The 17,997-nt window shown below is 36.6% G+C and overlaps 1 protein-coding gene across 18 annotated transcripts in view; it reads right to left on the bottom strand.

Annotated features, from left to right (window-relative positions):
- NRXN1 (neurexin 1) overlaps nucleotides 1–17,997 on the bottom strand; it is a 678,763-nt gene that overhangs the window by 372,052 nt on the left and 288,714 nt on the right. For 9 of the 18 annotated variants that reach the window (XM_066546261.1, XM_066546262.1, XM_066546271.1 and 6 more), the window contains 2 exons: nucleotides 16,248–16,451; nucleotides 13,964–13,990 (listed from right to left, as the gene is read on the bottom strand). In XM_066546261.1, the coding sequence (XP_066402358.1) occupies nucleotides 13,964–13,990; nucleotides 16,248–16,451 (231 nt within the window). The remainder of the gene's footprint in view (nucleotides 1–13,963; nucleotides 13,991–16,247; nucleotides 16,452–17,997) is intronic. The other 9 variants (XM_066546266.1, XM_066546273.1, XM_066546269.1 and 6 more) reach the window with 1 other exon arrangement.

The raw sequence follows: 17,997 nt of genomic DNA, 5'->3' as shown, positions 1-17,997 counted from the left end.
GAGATGTGGCTTAAAGTAGGGGAAAACAGCAATCCTAAGATAAATTGAAGTTTCTCCTTTCCCAATAAGGGTTTGATTTTTACTTCAGACTCATTATTCTGATCTTGACTACCAAACCAAAAGACCCAAACCTTAAAAAACACAGAGACAGAAAGATACATGTCTTGTCATGGATTTCCAGGAGCAGCAAGAACATTCTTCTAAGTTTTTTCAAAAGAATGGACTGTGCTACACCTGATAATTTCCATTTCCTTAGACATCATCTCTACAAGCTATTGCTCAAATAAGGTCCCCTGAGCTTCCAGGGGAATTTTGCTGCCTCCTCTGAGCCCAAGAGATCTGGAGGAGTTCTGACTTGGAAGAAGGATTTCACAGTAAGATGGCTACCTGAATAACTTTTATAATGTGGACCTTAATCCGTGTCATTCAGCTGATAACCAAAAAACGACTGAGAGCCAAAGGTGCTCCAGGAAAAGATGCAGCAGATCTCCAAGTGTACCCTTAGGAGCCTGAAGAACCTGTGCTACTTCTTTCCACTTACACCAGTGAAGTAAAAATAACCTAACTTACAGCAATCTTTGTAGGAAAAGTAGGCACACATTTTGATTATTTCATTTTTTTTTTTCACTGCGAGAATTGGAATGTTTGTTGTACATTGGCTAGATTATAAGTGACAACAGGAAAAAAAAAAGAAGAAACAGCTTTGCCACATTAGCCTTTCTGACATTGATATTGACTGTGCCCATTTATATCAAAACCATGGCTGACAAAACTCGTTACATTTCAAAATATAAGCACAACTTAAGTATGCTTATCCATAATTTACCTTTTTATAGAAAAAAAAATTATCTTTATATTTAGTTAAATTAACATAACAGAAAAAAACCCCATTTAAATATTTCCTTTTACCCTTATATCTTGCACAATGTTCTTAAGAATAAGCAGATTGGAAACTAGCTGGCATAGAAAGGAAGAGAATTTGGACTGTGACTTTATTTTAAGAATAGGCTCCTCTTAATTTACAGGTGTCTTCATCCCAAAAACAGTTATTATAAAATAGTTACAACTAAATCTCACACTCATATCCTTTTTTTTTTTTAATTTAAATGCTAAATTATAACATTTTGCCTAATTAAGAATAATGAGAATAATATTTAAAGGTTTATTATTATTGATTATTTAACTGTTTTAAAATATTTTTTATAATCATCATGGTTCAAAAAGCACAATTTCTTGACACTGCTTATTCTTGGATACTTCTAGGCAGACATGAGTCAAGGAAGGAGGACTAAAATAGACATTTCAGATTGTTTTCAGAAATCACAAATGGATGAATACAAAGGCTGATCCCTGCTCTATGATCAGCCTCCACTGACTTTTGATACTCTTGCATGCCTGAGTAGAAAAGCATAGCTTTAGTACATGGAATTGCTTCTAACATTGATAGAATCTCTCCAGTGCTCTTGTGCCATTTATCATCTCTTTAGGGCTGTGCTCAGCATCAGCAAGTGACAATTTTTTATGAAACAAAACAAGTAAGCTTCTTGACAGAAGTGCCTACTTGCACTTTCTTAAGGTGTGCTCTGTATCTTGATTTATGGCAATTTTAGGGAATCAAGAATCCGTGTTGTTGACTTTCAGAGGTGGTGCTGCTCTTATTCACAGCCAATTATCTCCTCAGCTGGGTTCCTAAGTGTCTTGTATCTTGTCAGTGGTGGTGGCAGCTGTCTCCTGCTAGCTGGAGATGTGAGAAAGCTTCTTCCCCCCAGAGCAAACGGTGTGGTCCTTTCCTCCCAGGAGACAGCACACTTGTTTTCAGGCTGCTGAAATGTTACACAGCAAAAACTGCAGAGACAGTTCAAAGTATACCAGCAACCACAACAAAAGTTCAGCAGGTAATTTTCTCCAATATTCAACAATTGTGCTTAAATTTTGGTAAAGCTGTAACTCCCTCAGTGGCAGCGAGCATGGTTGCTATTTTTCACTTCTGATCCAATTTCCACAAGTCATATATAAACAGTTCATGGCATGTAAGTGAAAGATGGAATTGTTGACTTACCTATTTGAGCTTTCTTTTCCAGACAGATTTTACTACTAGTGAGAAATGCCTTAATTTGCGGAGTCAGAGAGCAACTGTTAACTAATGATATTTTATTTCTACATACATGCACTTCACTCCCTGGAGGAAAATCTCACCGAATATAAAATGAGTGAGAAATAATACCAAAGAATTAGTATAAGCTACATGAACCACAGCTCCCTTTTTCCTTTAATTGATTTTTCTCATTCCATGTCTTGGTCTTCATCTTGTGTCTTGTTGCTTCAAGACTGCCTAGACAAGTAACTGCTGAAGAATTCCTTGCAGACTTCCCAAAGGGGACTGCATCTCACAAAGCCAACTTTATCTTGATGTCTCAGCTCAACAGAGCAATATCTCCTTTGAAGTGACTTGTCTGATGGATTGAGGCCTAGAAATCAGCTGGAAGGGAGCATAAGTTAACCTCTTGACATGTCATCCAAAAAAAGTAATGTGCTTGGATGGAAATTTCAACAGCTACCTGAATATAATTCATTAAAGTTATTGTCAAGAAGAGATAATAAGGAAGCAGTTATGTGGTTCCAGTAATAAGCTACTGAGTGCTTAAAATGTTATGATAGATGTTTCATGCATTTTAATAGACATAAATGCAAAATGTGCTAGATACAGAGTAAGTGCTTTTAATATAAGTAACTGCTCATCAGTGACATGCACTGGGTAGATGTTTTTAATGCTATCAGCTCTTCAAAAAAAGCACATTGAGAAATGAATTACTGTTCTTATAACATTAATGAAGAATAATGTTGTAGCTGAGGGCTTGCTAGGCTCCTTCATCAAGACTGAACTTATGAAATGCTGCCTTGCTGCAGAGGAGTGAAGCAAGGATAAATGAGGCACCTTTCTGAAACAGCCAGGGAGCCATTAGTAAAACTAACACATACTTACACAAAGGTTTTTGCAGATACAGTAAAGGAGGGGCCATCAAAATGCCACAGATGACTCAGAAACCAGAATCTGTGAACTTGTATTTGTGCAAATAGGTGGACACCTCAATTTCTGTGCTACATATGAAAAGGACAAAAGCTCTATGCCCATGTGCTGTTCTCTACTGTCTATAACCAGATTTCCCTGATCTTAGTGCTGAAAGAGTAAGATAATTCCTTACCGGGGATTTATTCCAGACTTCCAGCAGAACAAATATAGAAATGTATCAAATCAATTTTGATTTATGCAAAATTTTAGTTTGGCACCCTTTTCAATTTTTTTTCTTCGATTGAAGAAGAGGGAGCCAAACATTTCCTAAGCAGCTTGACTCTCCTCATCAGACAAAGCTGAGAAATAGGATCAGATCTGACTCTCACTGAAATTAGTTGCACTTTTTTTTGATCATTTAGAAGTAGTATCTATTAATATGAGAGGGACAGGCAGAAACTTGGCAATTCCCCTCAACATATGCCAGACCTGCTGCAATGCTCACTGGCTGTGCTAGGGAGAACCAGACACCCCATTCCAATTTTACTCTCTTTGACTCTGCTTCCCCTTTCCCTTTTTTCCTACCAAATCCATGTCCATTCTATTAAAAAAAAAATAAATCCCAAACACCTATTCTGTGATGAGTTCCTTACAAGTGTGTATTAGGACAGAATGGCAGCTGTGAGCACGTGTTGTGCTGACCAGAAAAGCAGTATCCACCTGCAGAGAGATGGCAATTTGGTTGGTTTTCCTTGCAAAGTTCTTGAGATAACACAGCACCACTGAATTACTATGGCTTTGTTATTGGAAAAAGACCAATTCACTTACTTAATAAATTTAAATGCTTTCTGAACTAAACTATTCATGATTTTAGTATCTTTAACACAGATTTTTTTTTTTTTTAAATAACCAACTAATTTTCCATTCCCTGAAAATAAGTCTTTAGACTGTAGTATCAAAATAGAAAGACTGGAGTGTTTCTCCATAGAATTTTCATTTATAAGCACTTCTAAATGTTTTCTGCACACATATTAATAAATATTCCTCTCAAGAGCATTATATCTTAGAAACAGACTCCTAAGAAACAAAGGCATAAAAAGGAAATAAAGGTGTTTTTACATGAAGTCTGATGGTATTTTTAATCTGTGTATAAATTTAGAAATATCATCAACTCACCAATGCTGAATTACTGTTATTTTTTCTTAATACTGAATGCCAACAATGAATTTCTTTTTTAAGGAGCCACAGACCAAAATTTCTGGCCAGAAAGCTCTTATTATTAAGTAAAAAAATAATAAATTCACAATGCCTAGTGAATATAAAAGAGCCATCTTAATTAATGGCTTACCCTAATTTGACTTGATTTGTCAGTTAATCAAGAAGGTTTTTTGAGAAATTGTTGAAATATTTGCTTGTGTCATCTGCTGCCATCTGTGTCTTAACGCTCTAATTTTCATGCAATCTGATGACAAAGTTTAGAATGACTGTATACAACCCAGTTGATGATAGATTTATATTTTTTTTTCAGCCTAGTGTTTCTCTGTGTCTGTGATTACTTTCACTAGCAATTTCCTGTTGCTCTCAATACAGGGTATAAACTAGTGATGAAATAATTAGGGAAAGAAGTTGCAAATTAAGCTGGGAAATGGTACATAAGACCAGCTAGTTCAGCACTGTGCTTTGAAGAGCAGCACAGAAAAGCAGAACTGCTCTGCAGTAATTACTACTCTAATACAGTCACAGCTTCCAGTAATGGCCATGTTTGGGACTTCTGGAGCTGCAGAAACAGCCTTATCTCAGAAAGCCCTTGATGTATTTCCATTTCATTTAAAAAATCAATTTATTACCCTCCTGCTGCTTCTTATGGCTGTATAATCATATATTTATAAAAATACATTCATATTCTCTCAGGTATGTTTTTCCCTAGCAAGTCCAGCTGCCCCATGTAGGAAAGCTAATCCATCCTTGTAATCCTCCCTGCTGCAATGCCCTGTGTTTTCCCCATTTAAGTTAATCATGAGGAATGGGAATGGAACACATGGAGTGTTCAGGAAGGGGATAAGCCATGACTGCATAACAGCAAAATGCTGCTTTCTCTGCTGGTCTCACCTCCTCTCCCCACAGCTACTCCCATCCACTGGGATTTCTGGTCACTTTGAGCACTGAACTGTATTCTGAGAACTATTTACAATGGCTGCACAATTTCCTCAGCTCAGTGCCACCACACTCCTTTTCTTAGCTGGCATCATTACGGTGACTTTTTTCTAGCATGAATTACCTTGTGTGTATTGCTGTTTAATTCCACCTACCACTTAACCAGTCATTCAGCATTTTGGAGCCCCTCAGAAAATCCTCAAGCACAGCATTTCATTTGATTTTCTTAAATAATCCCCTTGCATTTTCCAATAATATCACCTCAGCGTTCATCTTCAATCACTCATGAATATGATAGTAGAAATTCCTGTGAGAGCAGGTGGGAGCAGAGCTTTGCTGTGGAATGACTGTCATGGCAGCCCAGTTCACTAATATGAATGACATTACATTAGCTTTCATATATTCTTCTCCAGAAGAAAATAATTTTCAATTCCTTTGCTATTACTGATTAGAACAGGAGTCCTTATTATCCCTGCAAGATTTGTCTGTAACACCCACTTTCTGTCATGGAAAAAAAAAATTGTGAGGATAATTTAAATCACCAGTCCTGAAATGTGATTAAGTCATCTTGCTTCTCAAAAGCCAAAGGAAGAAAACATAAAAGTAAAATAAGAGAAATTTAGAACCTGCTATACATGAAAAACTTACTTTCAAGTGCTTCTTCCCATTAAAATATTTAAAAGGCCTAGTCTACTTCTTCTGAAAAGTCCTTTTATGAAAGATTTGCCAGGACCAGTATGAGCTAGACACACATAGCTCCCTTGCATATAAATCAGGATTTATTAATTCAAGACAGCCTATTCTTACAGACCCAGCACATCCTGGAGGCTGCTTTGTCCCTGTTGGCAACATGAGAGGCTCCGTGCTTGCAGCAATCTCTGCTTTCCTACCCTCCAAGAGTCCTCTTGTCATGTTTAGTGTTTTAGAGGATCTCCCACTCCCCTTTCAGAGATCAGAGGGAACAACTTCAGCCCAATTCAGGCTGTTCCCTTGGGCTTTGCTTGTGAAACTTTGGCAGCATTCCAGACCTCAGAGCCCATTGATACATAACCACACCGTGGCCCTGACTCAGATAGCCCCACATAGCCCCCAAACTGACAACTACCTACATATGGCACGGCAAAAATTAAAGTCTACTCTGAAATATCACAAATGGAAAGTCTATTCTCAGTAATCTTAAAGGAGTTTCTGAAAAAAATTCAAGTAGGAGTGCTAAAAAAATCTTTACTTGAATGTTAAACTAATGATTTTTCACCACCAATTAAGGCAAGTAATTTTCAAATTTACATAAATAGCCTTCTGTTTAAGGTTTTACTATTGCCATTGCACAGCACACCACTGTGCCTTGAGAAGGCCACAGTTATGTTATTATTGTATATTTGATTAGTGAGGACCCTGTTAAACCAGCTTTAGCTTTAAAATACCATGAGTAGAATGTGTGACTTAAAAAGACAAAAGTAATATGGGTGAAGGGGTGAAAAGACAGGAAAGAAGCACACACACAAACAAACGTCTGTTTTCTAGTAAGAGAACTTGAAATCATAGTTTACTGACAGCCTGCCAGGAGACTAATGGCAATTTGCTCCTCTGTTGGCTGAGGAAGAACAAACATAGATGAAATTTTATATGGAACAAGTAGAATGCAGCACATAAATAAATTTTATTGCTGTCCTTCATGTAGGCTGAAAGCACTGATAGAGCAAAGCCCTCAGTCTCCAGCAGCCAACCCTGAAAGCCTTGTCAGGGAGAAAGCAAATATCATAGACCTTAAATGGTCAGCCACTATATATAAAGATTTTATTTTCAATTTAATGAAGGTTTGAGCTTTTTTGCTCTTAATGTGATTGTCTTCCATGCACCAGCTAAGCAGATTCAGGCAGAGGCCTTACCACTGGCTTTGAAAAGTTATATGTGCAAGACTCTTTTAGATTTCTTCATAATCAGCTTGTTGATTCAAGTTTTCTTATTCTCTTTATTAGTTCAAGATTTCTTAACAACTAAAACTGGATAAGGAAGGGGTAAAAATGAAAGCTTTTTAGATAACTTGAGCATTTCCCTGCAAAATATCTCTGCTAACTAAAACATAGGCTTGAGATGAGAAATCAGTATATCCTAAGTCTGATTTTCTCAGTCACTCCCTAAGTGAGAGAGCTCATTCTTGGAAGCCCAATGTGCCTTCATTGTTTCCTTCTCAGAGTGCTCCCTCGAGCCAAACCATATCCATGTTAAATTTCTCAAAAAGCCACAAAATAAAATGGATTTCAGACCTTTATTATCTTATGTGAATGGCCCAAAAGCACAGCATCCCCCCTTTGCTGCCACCTCCTAATACATATCCTCTTTGTGAGGCTCAATGGCTTTTCCTCATGATGAAACTCCCTAAAATTTCCTAATTTCAACATCCAGCTTGTTTGATAAACCTAATTCAGAAGAGAATAATTGTGATGTACATAACTGAGGGTGCACAAGTTTACCCAGAAACCTTTCCCAGCATTTCCCTTCAGCTATCTGAAAAATCACTTCTTTGTTATAGATTAAGCATTTCACATCTCAAGAAGTGATGTCTCTGCCTTTCTGTACATAACATGTACTTTTCCAGGATGTTGGTGCTTAGATGTAGGCCAGATGAATTCATTTTGGGATAGCATAAATCTGTGTTGCTGAAAAAAGCAATGCACTTTTTCTACTAGAAGTTGCTTTTCTACTGTCCCTACAACATCCTGCCTCCCCCTCTTCCTGTTTTATTCTATAACAGGTGTCAGAAAACTGCAGCAAGTCAAAATTAGCAATTTTGTTAATGGATCATTTTAGTCAAATTCATCACATAGACACTTGGACCTTTTGTGCTGGCAGAAAAGCAATGGACCATGTAAGAGCAGGAGCAGCAGACATGAAGACAATTAGAAGAACACCTTTTTAAGCAAATGACAGGGGTTTTTAGAGATATTCTGCAACACAAAAACCAAAGAATGGTATGCAATCTTTTGAAAAATGACCAGAAGTGGCCCTGCTGGTTCACTTTAGTCTCCTACCATTCAAGAAACAGCCACTACTTTTCTCCAGAGCAGGTGGGCAAGCAGACAGCAGGAAGAGGTGAATGGCTTTGCAGTCACTGCCCCAGTGAGCCAATTAATGTGTTGGGCTCACAGGGTACAACCTGTGCAGCACCACTTCTTTCCACCCTGCATTTAACAGAGAAAGAAATTAGAGGCATCTCTCATAACTGGCTGCTGTGGCTGTACAGAATAAATTATTTGCTATCCCTTAATGACTTCAGCACACACAGGCAAGCTCTTTTCCTTCCAAACCTGAGCTTTCTTCCCAAGCTGAGATGCTTTCAACCTTTGTTCCAAACACAGAGACTGGAACAAGACAGGCTGGTCTCAGCCCAGCTTCTGGACTGAGGACTGCAGTGAGAGTCTCTGAGTAAAGCAGCAGTTTTCCCCATTTTTGCCATGCTATCTATTAGCAACTAGGAGATTGCAATCAGAATTTGACTGAATAGGACCAGGTATGTTTTCAGATGTGTTGCCTAGCAGCAGATTCTGTTTTTCAGGAAATTATATGAAAAGGGGCCTTTAAACTGTTATTGCTGAATGAGTAGGAATCCAGTGACTTCCTATTCTAAATCTGCAAAGTATAGGCAGAGTTTTAAAAGAATTATTTATAATTATTTCAAACTTTGTGCTGCAAATAGAGGAAAGTTCCTGACTGAACTTGCAGAGAAAGTACCCTGCTGATTTGCTGCATGTCCTCTATGGTAAAACTCTTTTACATATTTTTGCCAGGCTGTCAGCCACACTTAATGAGGGAAAGATCAAAACTCATGCAATCCAAAAGCACTCTGCAAGAAAACAGGCCAAGTACAAAATCTTAAATTTTGGGTGGAGCTACAAAATGGAATCGTTTTAATGATTTTCTACTGCCAACAACAGCAAAAATAAGAGCAAGTAATATATTCCAATAATTCTTTTTACCATAGTAGGAAGTTAATACATGGAAATGTAATAATGATTTGCTTATCACAGGAGATTTAGGAATATCCCTAAGAGCACAGCTGAAGATGTGCAATAAACAAGATTTTTTTTTTATTGAAAGATTTTGTAATAAAATGCAGTTTTACAGGCAGTAGTTCAAAACAATGTACAGTCTTCATGTAAGATTTTCTGCTGCTTAAAATTCATGTGCACATTGAAAATACAATGTAATTGAACACCATTGCTGGTTCTTTAATAGATACAATTCTCTTCTTATTTACCAATAATCTTACAAAGCTCCTTGTCATACCCTGGATTTGTAGGATACTTTGACAAGAAAGAAATGCTTCAGTAACAGATATTTCCAAATAAAATAACTTTATCATCTGTAATGTGCACATCTGCAGAACAGGAAATTTTAAAAGGATGAGCATACAAAACAAGGAAAAAAGATTAAAGGCTACAGAGAAGATCAGAGAACTGAAATGGCATGAGAAAACAAAATGAGAGGAACAGTAAATTATATGGAGAATGGATGAATAACTAGATAGACACAAGAACAATGGGTGCATGTAAATACAACCACTGAAGGGGCACTTTGCTGGAAGAACAAACATACAACTTTCCAAGCCCAGGAAACTCTTCCTAATTTACAGAGGTAGACAACAAGCTTGCAAACCTGGTTCGCTCATTCCCTGGGGAATTGTGTATACATTTACTACCACAGGACTCTGCTCCCTGACATCCTGCAATTCATAATCATTTCTCCTGACAGTCCTGCATTTGAGTATAACTGAATTCAGTGCCACTGCTCTGTGAGTTATTGCCTACAGAAGCAAACCTGTGTACTGGAAAACTGACCTAAATCTCCCCTGCACTGTGTGCCACAAGCTGAGCAATCCTTCACAGAACCATTCAAAAACGTGTCCTCTATTTTTTCATACTGAACAAAAGTATCAGACTGGGAAATGAGAGCCAGCTATTTACTAATTAACATTATTAGTGGTATAATGTATCAGTTAATTAAAAAAAACCTACAGTCCTACTTGGCTAACTCATATAAAAATATAGAAAATTTGTTTCCAGAAATGATAGCAATAAAATAATAATAATGAAGCACTCACAGCCCAAAAGATGAAATAATGTGTAAGACTGCACACATTTGTGACAAAAACATATAGAATATTAAAACCAGCAGCCTTTATAGCTACCTGGATTTTTCCAGATACTAATATTTTTGAATCATTAAAACTGAAAAAAAAAAAAAGGAATTAATTTAAGTCAAGATCCTAGCCTTTAAGGTTACAGCAGTGAAAAATATGAAATTTTAGCACATCTCTTTTAGTTCAAAAGTCATTCAGAAACTGTTACTGAAATGCAATGGAAAATTTATTGGGATGAAGTTCTGTCTCTAAGAAATACTAGGGAAAAATCCCATTCAGTTTAACAGGATTCAAAGCTATTTATAATTTATGCTTGATAGTTTGCAATTAAAGGGTAAGAATTACTTCCTTCATTGAAAAGAAGAAATATTTTGGGGTTTATATATATATATATATATATATATATATATAAAATTTATTCTTATGCAGTTTTTAAGGATCAGTTTATCAATTCTTTTTATAATGTCAAAGACCTCTACAGCTATTTACTTATTTTTTACAGAACGATTAATGTCAAAAATGCTGTTACATTCATTTTATTTAAAACAACAGAGTTCACTGCAGTCTCATTTTTAAATGAGGTCCTCACCCCTATGAGCACTAATATGGAAACCACAGCAGCTATTTCAGTTCACCAAATAAGTTGTTCCCTTTCTCCTGGTGTCAGCCCCAGCACTGACCTACATGTACCTGCAATTTGAAAGGGCCATTTAATTCACTGCCTAACAGACAATTTAATTTCACAAACTTGTAGCCCTGAAGAACACAATGAAGTTGTTTAAGGATGTACAAACCAAACATTTCAGCAGTGGTATTTTCTGATTGACATGAGGCAGAATTTCTAGTGACGTATGATTTTATGGGCATACCAATCATCTAACCCAGCACAAAATATTTAGCATGTCACATATTGTTGATGAAACACAAGTTCAGTAGTGATCTGATATCTGATGAACATTTTAAATTTTTTAAAACATTCTGTCCTCCAAACAAGGAAGACTCCAAAATGCCATCTGTTCTGAAGACATGCCTTCAGCTAAAGGTGAAGGCATGACCATGTGTAGAAAAAGTTGCTGCCATAATCTTAGCTCTGTCAGCCAACACTTATTCATTTGATCTGCAGTGAGCAGAAGACAGGCTTCAGGAGAAAGTGAGAGGAGGAAGAGGTGCAGTATTTTATTCCCTGGGTTTAGAGTTCACAGCAGGAGAAGGTGCTCACATTCACATTTTCTTTTTTCTTCTCTCAAGCTTGTTGATGTTCAGCTTAAGTTTTTGGATTTTTTTTTTAAATTGTCTCTCCAAATTCAAACCAGATACCTTCATCCTGACCTTACCTCTGTTACTAGGCTAGTTATGACATAGAACTCTCAGTCCCAACACTGAGGTTATAGTATCAGGACTAATTTCTAAGTAACAGAAATAGGAAATGGAAAAAAAATGTTTTTTCAAACATGAAAACCAGATTTACTATTAACCTAAAATCCGGATTGATATATATCCAGCTCTCAGCAGAAAGAAGAGAAGCACTCAACTATCACAGTGTTTAGCAACTCAATACTCCAATTCTGGATGCTGTAGCTTTGAAACAAATTGTGTCCCACTAAACCCCATTATATTTTCTAATAAGCATTTTTAAGGACTGCTTAGAGCAATAATTCTCCATAATCTAGAAATTAGGATCTAGAAATTGCTCACGAAACATCTGGTTGCTGAAAAATTCCAGTGCAGACAAGAAAGCATTGTAGTACTTACCATACTGAAAGCTCACAAAACCCTGCTGAGTACACACAAGCACCACAGGGAGATGGAACTAATCACCCAAGTTCATTTCTAACAACCAAACCACTATAAACAAACTGTAAAGAAAAATAACTTATGAGTATTTTATACCAAGGATATTATGTGGAGAGGTTATGTTGCTTCTGAATGAGACCGAGAACTTATAAGTGTTAATCCAATCCAGTAGATACATTGCTCCTCTTTGCAATCCTCTAATTGGAGGCTTATTTGTGTTTGCAGATTCTCTTTTGATCCAAACCTTGCTCAAAAAATGAAACCTAGAAACCATTTAAATTTATCTTTGACACATCATTTAATCCAAAAGAGATTAAAAAATGAAAATACCAGATATATTGTGGCTTCATTTCTGGGTGGTTTCCTTATGTTAGTAACTCTATTTTCAGATGAATTTTCTGATTTTATTAAGAAAGTTAAGAAAAAAAACCAATATTGCTTTTACTAGGAAAAAAAAGGTATTTAACAAAGGCAGACACTGTCATTACAGTTCTGCCCAAAAAGCTGCTTATCTTACACTTCTTTTTTTTCTAATTGAGATTTCATTAGTAGAAAACAATAGTGTTCTGTGGCAGAAGAAAATGCTTCTGAGATTTTTCATGATTTTATATATTTTAACAAGTGAGAATTTTTTACTTTCTTATTATTTCCTTTTTAATATGAGGACAATATCTTTATGCCTTGGTGATTACAAGCATTTCCTTTATTGTATTGAAGTCTCTCTGAATTTAAGAACAGGTTAAATTAAACACTTGCCTCAGGAAATTTTTCTGCTTTTTAATACCAATGCTGTATTTTTGTCTTGTAAAAATTATTAATTGAAAAGTCTATTAACAAATGACACATTCAGAATAAGTTCAGATCCTTGTTTTTCTTTATGGGTTATAAAACTATTAAGGAATGTTATGTTAATATATTTTAACTCTACAACTACAAATTAAACCTGTGCAGTTTGTTGTTTAGTATTTTTTTTTCTATTTTCACAAAGCCAGTCCTCTGGCCTGCAAAACCTGTTAGGAAGAGAAAGAGAAAAACAACCCAAAACTCAAATCTACCATACTTACTATCAATAATTTTGTTGACACCATTCAGGAATTCCATAGACTCAAAATAAAATCACAGTCCTTTTTCTCCTTTCAGAATATAGCCTCTTAATCCAAATAATATCAGAGAAGTTAAAATTTAGTCCATTCATCTGGCAAATGTTTCCCTCTGTTTCATAAACATGCATATCACAGAGAAAAATTGTTCAATTCAAGGATTTTTAACATAATTAGAGTGTAAAAAATCATCATAGAAATACTCAGACTTAATATTGCCCTTATTGCAATGTATAACATTTCCATAAATCAAAGATTTAGCAAAACCAAATTGTGCTATAACCAGCTGGTAAATACAGGTAATTGTCTAGGGGGATTGTAAAATAGAAATTTTTGTAGTAAAAACTATTATGTTCCAACAATCTAATGACAAGTTGAAGGCAAAATGTCAGGAAAATTAGGAGGAAGGCATGGGGAAAAAGTGTAACAGCTTATCAGAAATGCTGGTTCAAAAATTCTATGGCGACTGTAAATATAAAATATCCTATTCAGAATAACACAGTGCTACAGGCTCCATTTCCTCTAGGCTTGTTTACAACCTGTAGAATGCTTCCTTTTTAATATTCTAGTTAATGTTATGTCCTATGGGAAGGACAAAAAACAAGTGCTAAAGTATATGATGACTTTTTACACAATGATAATTAATCATCACATTTCATTAATAAATCATCAAATGCTTGCAAGCTGTCCACAATCTTTGTCATTCTAGTTTGCATATTTTACAATGGTGGAATAACATTTTAAAAAGTTTGAATAGGCACTTACTGGAATTACAGTTAATCCTGATACAGTCTAGATGGGGAAGAATAGATGAAAAATGAAAATTTATCCTTCAAGGTAATAGCTGCAGACATCCAATAAAATCACAGTCCACCCTTCCGGGGACAGACACATGCAAATATGGCCACTCCATATCATCAGTCTTTACATGGTGTTATAACCCAGATATACTGCGAGAAATCTTTACCAATAGAAACGACAAATAGGGTAAAAATGGCCAATTTCAAACAAAGCTACATGGTGACAAATCTAAGTGAAAAGTCAGGATTAAAAGTCAAAGATGCTTAACTGAGGCAGCCTGCAACTTTCTCCCCATCTGTGAAAGAACAGGTAATTTGTCTCAGTGCAATTAGAAAGTGCTCCGTCACAATGGGTCATAGAGCAGGCCAGGCCACAATCAGACACCTTGGACAACTTGTGGATAGTATAACCTCAAAGGCTCATCTTCACAAGCTAAGGATTGGCACACAGAGCTCATCACCCAGGCCCAGAAATAAGGGGTTGTGGGTTTATACGTCCTTAACCTCTAGATTTTAGATATGGACAGTGACTACTTGAAAGTTATATCAATACAGAGAAAAAAAATCACATATTTATAAACACTCATTAGAGAAGGAAGAGAATCCTTTTCTATTTTAAGATTATTTTCTTGCCTGACTAAAAAAAAAAAAATAAATAACAAAGAGAAAGGAAAAAAAAAGGGGGTATTGGAGAAAGAAACAATATTATTAGGGCATGGGTTTATTTACTTTTTCTTGACTTTCATGAACTATAGAAGTAGGCAGAGGGTGGTATTTGGTGTTTTGTACATGAAGTGATTAACCTGATTTGTGCATGATCCTCTCCTGGGCTACCTACATCCATTAATTATTAAAAAAAAAAAACAAAAAAAAAAAAACCAAAAAGAAAACCAAACCCCAAACCCTACACCATACTACTTGGTTTGTATGGCTACTCCTGGTTTACACCTTTGAGGAACATGTATACCATCAAACCTAGATTTTGTTTCCATATAGCTGAGTTTGTCATGTGTCGTCAACCGCATCAGAAAAGTGGTTGCAAACAGCCAAGGAGCAGCACCTGCACACCCCCTTTACAGAAAGCACTCAGAGCCTCCCACCCTGGCCTCCCTGCAGGAGGGGACAGGCAGGGAAGGGTCATCACAACACCCTTTGCTCCTCCTCCTCCCTCCTCACCCCTAAACACCAGGGCAGCGTTTCTGTGAGCGACCTTTGGATGAAGTGGAGGATCAGGTGGTTTTTTCTTACCCCTCACTCCCCACCGGTGCTTTCTAAATCTGTGACTAAAGCAAAAAAACCCACTTCATTCCCTTTAAAAATAGGAATGAATATTTTTTATTCCCTGAATGGGAATAATTTCATGGGATGGGCATTTTCCTCCTGTTCTGTTTCAGATCCTGACTTGGACTTATGCCACTTAAGCATGGAAGAAGCACTTTTATTTCTTTACTTACTATTTTTTTTTTAACTAGAGAAAATCATAACCTGACATTTTGTCCATCATATTTTAAACAAGGAAACCAATTTTTCTTTTTTTTTTTTCTTTCTGTAAAAGGGCTTGTGCCTCCTGTGTTCACAAGGCTGTTTGCTGAGGGCCGCAGTCTTTGGGCATTGAAGGGTTGTGTTATCGTTCGATACTACAAAAATACCACTACAGAATTGTTTAAAAAAGAGGAGATGGATTTAATATAGATTTGACACCTAAAAAAAGGAGACCAAGAAATCAATCAGTGGGAATATCTAACTGCAACATTTTCAGTGTTAAAACCAGAAAGTCTTTGAAATATTTGCATGTCATCAATTAATTGGTGGAGATAAAACTGAGCTGACCTATATATATATATATATATATATATATGTTGTTTCTTCTTGCAGATTTAAATTGTGAAATTACCATTCCAAAGAACTTGTGGAGGGAGACCAATCTTCCACAACCAAAAAAAAACAATTTAACCAAAAATTACCACTGATTAACTTGTCCTCTTTTTTTAGAATACACAACAGTACAAAAATATTGTGACGGGTAATGTTAAGACTAAATAAAGAATACAAAAACGCAAAAGAAATAAAAAATAAATTGTAACAATGGCCGTGTATTTGTGTACATATGCAAATGCCACATTGATGTGTGCTTATATATCATCTCAGTTTACTTTTAATGTTAAAACAGGCTGTTTCATAAATGTTTGCAAGCAAAAAGAAAAAAAATGTAAAGAAAATGTTAATTTCTTGGAGGAAGAGGTTGTTACCTAGGTTGACCGTTAGCTTAACTCGTCCTGCATCCAGCTCTAACCGAAGGGTATCTGCAGATTCCCTGGAAGTCGTGGCCATTAAAATGCCATAAGCTCTCTGGGACCTGAACCTTAAAGAAACATCTTCGGCCTCTGTGTGCATCACCACAGGAAGCTGGATTTTCATAAACATACTTCCATCATAGCTTAAAATTGTTGCCTCTGGAAACACAAAAGAAAAAAACAGTTGTTAAAGATTTATGCTCTGTCTACTGAAACTCCTTAAAGGTAAGATGGTAAACGTATATTCAGTCAGCATGAAACAAAATAACTACGTATTACTTTTCATTATTATTACTGGGAGACACAAGGGAAGTCAGGTTTGGTGTTTTTGTTAATGTTTGTTTTGATTTGTTTTGCTTTTAAGTGGCATATCCTGATGCTTTTTAAACAAACAAAATTGTTCTTTAATGACCCTGCCAGTCACATGTGCACCTTCAACATGATCAGTAAAATCACCTGTAAGGCAATGCTTGAAAGACCAGGCCTGTACTGCTCAAAATAGGTCAAATCAGCAAAAGATATTCAATTAATCTTAGCAACATAACAAAAGCCCATGCCTGACTGTCATTCTCCTTAGAATGCTTAATGTATAAAACCATTAACATTGCTACAAACCATGGATTGCAATTGTCATATAGTGAGCAAATATCTTCCTGAAACGCATGACTGTCCCCAGCACTGTTTGGATGGGGCACAGGTTGTTCCATGACTACAAAATCCATGGTATGAACTCAAAAATGATTATATGAAGCCTCAGCAAGAGGATTGAGAATGGAATTGGCATATTGAGGGTAAAGTCTTAAAACCCCCAAGACAAGTGAAGAACTGTCACTTTCAGACATTCCAGGAAACCCTCCTGGCCAGAGGCTCCGGCACAGAGCAGTCACAGTCTGTTAGTCCCCAGAGCAACCAGTCACAAGCTTTCTTTTTCCAGCTTCCAGGCTGGTAACGAGAAAGGTAGCAATGAGACAGCATTTCTGCTCACAGAGAGGCACTGCAGTTCCTAGAAAGCAAAGGAAACATTTCTGAAATGTATTAGTTAAGTCCTTTTTGGCAGGACAATCAAACATTGTGGGCAGAGAACACCTATGGGAAGCTTCTCTATGCTTCAATTTGCTTTGGTGTAATGGAGGCATTTATCTCAAAGTTTATTGTGACTAATACTACTGATACTATGATAAAGTAAATATCACAGCTGTGTTTGCCAAAGGGGTTCCCAGAGCATATCTTGTATGCTGCTAAGGGCAGATAAGCTCTTCAAGACTTCCAGCCTACACGATCCATGGAGGGACAAAACGCTCTACTAATTCTGTGAGAGGCAAAAGTGATAGATGAAATTTTGCCTAAAACAATCAGAAAATGTCTTGGGTTGGGAGAACCTTAAAGATCATCCAGTTCCACCCATGTCCCCTGCCATGGGCAGGTACACTTCCCACTAGACCAGGTTGCTCTAAGCCCCATCCAACCCGGCCTTAAACACTTCCAGAGGTGGGGCATCCACAGCAACCTTCTCCTGTGTAAAGAATTTTAAATTCCCCCAATACAAATTTGGAGAAAATAGTCTGATGTTGGGGAAAAAAAGTGGTTACTGAGACCGCTGTGAAAGTCCCTAGATGTAACAGGTTATAAGAATGCATTTACAGGTTTGATGATTTCTGACTATGCAGGTAATCATGTTTTCACCACATTTTAAATCTAAAATTGT

This window comes from Molothrus aeneus, chromosome 3, assembly GCF_037042795.1.
Source record: "Molothrus aeneus isolate 106 chromosome 3, BPBGC_Maene_1.0, whole genome shotgun sequence".
Classification (NCBI taxonomy): domain Eukaryota; kingdom Metazoa; phylum Chordata; class Aves; order Passeriformes; family Icteridae; genus Molothrus; species Molothrus aeneus.
This window is presented reverse-complemented; position numbering and strand designations above follow the sequence as displayed.